This window comes from Nycticebus coucang, chromosome 19 (genome assembly GCF_027406575.1).
Source record: "Nycticebus coucang isolate mNycCou1 chromosome 19, mNycCou1.pri, whole genome shotgun sequence".
In the NCBI taxonomy this organism is placed as follows: domain Eukaryota; kingdom Metazoa; phylum Chordata; class Mammalia; order Primates; family Lorisidae; genus Nycticebus; species Nycticebus coucang.
The window spans coordinates 7,394,766-7,400,765 of record NC_069798.1 but is presented as its reverse complement, the minus strand read 5'-3'; the positions used below and the strand labels follow the sequence as shown (position 1 = coordinate 7,400,765).

Below are 6,000 nucleotides of genomic sequence, written 5' to 3'. Positions count from 1 at the left end.
ATCCTATGTACTCAATTTTGATATGAGGACAATTAATGACAATTATGGTTATGGGGGGGAAGCAGAAAGAGGGACAGAGGGAGGGGGGTGGGGCCTTGGTGTGTGTCACACTTTATGGGGGCAAGACATGATTGCAAGAGGGACTTTACCTAACAATTGCAATCAGTGTAACCTGGCTTATTGTACCCTCAATGAATCCCCAACAATAAAAAAAAAAAACAATAAAGGACAGATACAGATGTTGGAACTAGCAGGGAGGCACGGCCATCACAGACTCCTAAGGGTGTGGGAGTGGCTTTGGAACCCCAAGTGGGAAGAAGCTGCGGAATACGGAGGGGCACAGAAAGAAGGAAAAGAAAGCTGGAAATACACAGCTTGCTTGATAATGTCTGGTTTTATAAAAGTAAAAGGGCACTTATTGCTGAGGATAGAGAAGCATGGAAACACCTTTGGTTTATTCGTCATGAACAGCTAACACGGTCCAACTGGATGGGCAGAAACCACGCAGATCCCGGCACATGCGTCCTTGGACATTACTTACATTTTTGTATAAAGTGTTAACTTAGCTGAACTTAGTTTAGACGGGTCACAGTTTGGTTCCTAAAAGGATGCTTTGTTTCCTAAAATGAATACTTAGTATTGCAGTTAAGTACAAGCTACTACTACTTTAGAGAAAAATGACAAGAATTTGATTTCCCTAATAAGACCAAGATATGTGGTCAAATCTAATAATTTTCTTTTTTTTTTTTTTTTTTTGTAGAGACAGAGTCTCACTGTACCGCCCTCGGGTAGAGTGCCATGACATCACACGGCTCACAGCAACCTCTAACTCTTAACTCCTGGGCTTACGCGATTCTCTTGCCTCAGCCTCCCAAGCAGCTGGGACTACAGGCACCTGCCACAACACCCAGCTATTTTTTTGTTGCAGTTTGGCGGGGGCTGGGTTTGAACCTGCCACCTTCGGCATATGGGGCCGGCGCCCTACTCACTGAGCCACAGGCTGCCCCAAATCTAATAATTTTCTGAAAGAAAGTTTTTTTTTTGTTTCAAATCAAAGCTTTTTGGAAGGCTAGGGAGAGACTTGTTAAAGGACATAGCATTACAGCTGAACAGGAGGAACAGATCCCAGTGGTCTATACCACTGCAGGATAACCACAGTTAACAACAGCTTATAGTTTCAAATAACTGGAAGGAGAATATTTAACCTTTCCCAACCAAAAAAAGAAAACGAGATAATGGATATGCTAATTACTCTGATCCTATCACTATGTTGTATGGATCAAAACATACTAAGTACCCCATAAATATGTACAATTATTATGTGTCCATTAAAAATTTTTTTTTTTTTTAAAGAATGTTAGATGAAGTATGATATCATGGGAGAAGCAGTAAGTGCAGGCATCAGGTTGGCAGTGGATGACAAAGTCTCAGTCCCTGGCATGGGAGGAGGTTGCATGAATAAGCTGGTGGGACAGGCTGCACTGGGCTTTGCAGGGTACATCATTTGATTTGTTCAGCTACAGAGCTGATGTCTGATAGAGAGATGTCCCTGTGGTAGAGTAAAAGTACCTGGAAACAGTACTGGGTTTTATGGAAGAGCCTCTTTTCTTATATAAAAAGAGTAAAACTTCGAAAATGAGATTCTACGATATACTCTTTAAAGCCATAGTAGGCAACCAAATGTGTATATACATATTTTATTCCCATCTCCAATCTCTCAAAGGGCCTGTACACTGCACACTGTTCACACTATTTTTTTTTAAATCTGGTAAATTTACATCTACAACGCAGATGAATGAGGCCTTTGATGTCATGCAAACGCTACCTCTGGCCTAAGCACACACAATCCAGAAATTACTCAACATAGAAACTTCAAGCTTTGAGTGCGTTTACCATTTTTATTTTGCTATGCAGAAACATACATTCACCATGGGCTGTGATGCAGGTGACAGTGTAATGGAGAATATATCTTTGTGGAAGGCTATTTATAACTAAACACTAGATAGTTTTAATTACAGTGGAAATTCTGTACAGTTTAAGGCTTGGCTCTGAACTAGGTTGTAAATGTGAACCAGATTTGGAAATAAAACACTCTTTTTTGTTTTCAAGTAAAAGAAGAAAAATCAATTTAAAAAACACAAGGACAAAGAAATGAAGAAAGAAAACAAAGCAAAAGAAAGAAACCCAACAGGTTTTCCTGGAGGGAAATGTCATAATATTGGAAACTAACAGAAACACAGGGTTTTTTCTTCTCCAAATAATGATAATTTACATATTTAGACTTGTTAGAGATCTCTGGAAAGTTTTTCGGACTGAATGCAGACCAAAGCAGACGACAGGAAGGAATCACATTAATATGCTAAAATCAGGACTATGTTGTAATGAATTAAATCAGATACACAAAACAAGAGTGTAAGTGTTAAATATTTCCGGAGGGTCAGAGAGTCATTACTGTTCAGGGTGAGAGTGATGAAACAAGTCAAGATTCAAGTTGTTCACTGAATAAAGTCGGTTATTGGCACATCTAATCTGGGGTACATCTGACCAGACCTAGACAGCTTCTAGTATGTTACGGTAATCTCCATTGATCTGTAAACAAAAGATCTGTCATCTAAGAAACTGCAGTTTTGTTTAACTTTAATAATAAACTATGAAAGGCATGAATTGTGTATGTGTTACATGAGATCACTGTTTATATTGTTGGTCATGAACGTGCAGATATAGCTGAAAACTGAGACATTTTGTGAAAATTAAAAATGCTGCTCTTTGTAATTTTATCGTGGCTTCATGCAATATCAGGTTATTGATGCTGATTTGGATTGCTTTATTATGGGAAGATCTCTCTGCCAGTGTCTTTATTAATGGTCAAGGTCAATTCTTCTGGATTGAAATATTCCACAGACAGATACAAGTCAGTTGGGTTAGAAGAGAGAACTCCACGTCGGCTCGGGGGTTTCCTAATGGTTGGCATGACCGGATTCGTGTGCAAGCTAAGTTATTCCTGTAGAAAAGAGATTCGATTCATTACCTATTTGAAAACATTGCAAAGTTTTTCTCAGATCAAGGTCACAAAAAAAACTATCTTGGAGGTTTAGAATGCTTTTTGGCAAGATACCACATTTAAGCAATTACAGTATCGCCCAAGTGGCCTAAGTTCACTTTTTCCCCTATCTTCCAAAACATATTATAATTTGAATATAAAGAGTGACTTTTATATTTTTTCTTTAACATATGCCATTCATCAACCTATGTTTCTTAAACCAGTGTTAGAGAACTTATTAAGTCTCATAAATGTCTTATCCCATCAGCAAGTGTGCAAGTAGCTCAACTGTTGCATTCAGCATTCAAAGCTTCTCAGAAACGCTTACAGCCCATGGGTTCTTGCAGGGCAAGGTAGTATGCGTGACAATCGTGCGCTTACAGGCTAAATGCCGCTGGGAAGGCAAGCGTTTCCTGGAGGAACACAAGATTGCATTTTGCTTCCTCCTGAGACACAATGTTATAGTAGGGAGAAAAATCACCCCAAAGAATGCAGGAAATACAAGACATCCAAAAAGAAAGAAGTGCTCAGGCTTCAAAAATTAAAATACAAAACAAAACACAAAGCATAAACCAGCTATCACCAAACACAGCTGAAGAGAAAGCTTACGGGGGTAATGTGGCCATCACACGGGGGAGCAGTCTGTTTCTCTGGTATTTGGAACACACAAATTGAACCTCTCAGAACAAAGGTGCCTCCGTTCTGATTAGGCCACACGGCAAGTGAAATCAAATTCGACATTTGGACAATGAAAAGAACACAGCGCGTGGATTAGGAGGGAAGACCCGTGAGACTACCCGAGCAAAGACTCGGCTTTTCCTTTGTCCTCTAACTGGCAGTAGGTGCAAACGCCCCACAAGCACGGAACCTCCGAATGTGAGACACACGGGCACCCGCAAACCAATTCTCCACCCTCCTGGTAACCAGCTCTACAAATGCCAGTGAGAGAAAAAAGGAGCGTGGGGTTAGGTGAAGGATGAGAGGAAACTGCCCCATGCTGCATGCCAGCCTGGGAAGCCTCGAGAACCAGCGCTTCCTCTTACCTCTGTCAATCCTCTCCATCTTCGGGCGTGATTTCTGTCTCTTTATGGACCACTACTTTGGTCACTGACATGTCAGGGTGCTGCTCTTTGGCCTCTTTAATTGCCTGAGCCAGCGCCTATCCCCAGGAAATCACAGAAGGGCAGAAACAGAAAGGAGGAGGAACATGCATGATCAGTAGCGAGGTGGAGACTGACGAGCTAATCTACACCCACAATTTACAAATGAGGGACGGTGATCACAGAAGGGATTATGATCATAATCATATAGCGGAAAGTTAATTCAGAATTTTTTTTAGAATACATGCTGGACTAGAAGAATTGCATTGGGAATCAGAGGGCCAACAGGTTTTTCCTTATCTCTCTGCCTGGGCATCTATCATCTCAGACATACTACCTGGTCATGGTCAATGTCTGCATCTCCCGTGATGACTATTCGCTTTTCAATTCTTGTCTCAGAAATGCCTCCTTTTACAGTCTAGAAGAAACAAAAGAAAAGTTTGATGAACTTACAGGGAGAAACAATCACGGTTTGATTGGGGTAAGTGGAAGAAAGCGGTAGCAGCGTGTTAGGTAACGTCACTTGTTCGTAGTGGTTATTTAATATTTCAATTTCACAAGTGAGGACACAGTAGAGTCCTCTGGGATGGGATGGCAGGTGCTTCTGGAACACCTACCACATGGCAAGTGCTACAGAAGGCATTAAGCACAGGCAATCACAATGTTACATTCCTCAGGTCAGGTGCGGTGGCTCACGCCTGCAATACCAGCACTCTGGGAGACCAAGCTGGGTGGATTGCTTGAGTCTCACGAGTTCGAGACCAGCCTGAGCCAGAGCCAGACTCTGTCTCTACTAAAAATAGAAAAACTAGCCAGGCATTGTGGTGGGCACCTGTTGTCCCAGCTACTCATCTCTTGAGCCCAAGAGTTTGAGGTTGCTGTGAGGTATGACATTATAGCACTCTAGTGAGGGTGACAAAAATAAAACTCTGTCTCAAGAAAAAAAAAAAAAGAATGTTCTGCTTCTAAAGAGAAACTCCTGCATAGGGAGGACAAGTCAAATTGTCATCAACTCGGAAGTTGCAGCCTTCCTGGCATCCCGAGGGTGGAGCCCCTGTGTGTCTGTGGAGCTCACCCCTCAGGCTCTGAATGGCGCCTCTCTCCAGCACTGCAGGGTCCCCACCGACTTCCCAGTCCACTTACTTTGGTGATATGTGTGGTGGTGGTGGTGCTGGTGGTTTCCGACGTGATCGTCTGCGCGCTCATCAGCACACCCGGCTCCAGATCAGTGCCAGGATCGACCTGAGCAAGTAGGGACAGAAACCTCACCCAGTGCTCACCCTTCCTGTGCATTCCGATGATTTCGTTATCCACCATGGTCACTGCACTGTTCAGAGTCTGGGAGCTGCTGCCAAGAGTGACAGCTAAGTGCAACCACAGTTCACTGTTACTTAAAACCCTAGGACTTTAGAAATGTGAGCAGTGGATGGCTGAGTATTCCCCCTCCTCTGTGGCTAGGGAAATAGGTTTCTGAGCCTTTTTTTCTGTATCTCAAATACTGCAGCCCCATGATCAGTAATAAAATTACAATTCTTAGATTGCTCTTGACAGAGACAGTCTGGCTGCTGGATCCTCATGTGGTTATATGTAAATGCCTTAAGCCATAAAAAGGGATAAGACGGAGTGCCAGGGCTGCTGGTCTTCACAGATTATCTTACCTGCGATGATTCATATGTGATGGTTTTTGTTTCAGTGTGAACGACTGGCACCTCCTTGGTAGAAATTTCTAGCTTTACTCCTCCTGGGGAAATACTACCAAAACTTATGGTTTCTGTCTTCACAGTGGATGACTGTGCCAATGGGAAGAAAGTACAGTGGTGGTTATAGTTGGTGCAAACACGGTTTTGTTTTTTAACCCCT

General features: G+C 42.4%; 1 protein-coding gene across 35 annotated transcripts in view; it reads right to left on the bottom strand.

Moving 5' to 3' along the window:
* Nucleotides 1-1,882: 1,882 nt before the first annotated feature.
* The window catches only part of EPB41L3 (erythrocyte membrane protein band 4.1 like 3), a 240,666-nt gene continuing 236,548 nt past the window's right edge, over nt 1,883-6,000 (bottom strand). For 34 of the 35 annotated variants that reach the window (XM_053571292.1, XM_053571287.1, XM_053571288.1 and 31 more), the window contains 5 exons: nt 5,799-5,930; nt 5,284-5,382; nt 4,478-4,558; nt 4,084-4,199; nt 2,971-3,001 (listed from right to left, as the gene is read on the bottom strand). In XM_053571292.1, the coding sequence (XP_053427267.1) occupies nt 4,089-4,199; nt 4,478-4,558; nt 5,284-5,382; nt 5,799-5,930 (423 nt within the window). In that variant the 3' untranslated portion in view covers nt 2,971-3,001; nt 4,084-4,088. Of the gene's footprint in view, nt 3,002-4,083; nt 4,200-4,477; nt 4,559-5,283; nt 5,383-5,798; nt 5,931-6,000 lie in introns of all 35 variants that reach the window. The other variant, XM_053571291.1, reaches the window with a different exon arrangement.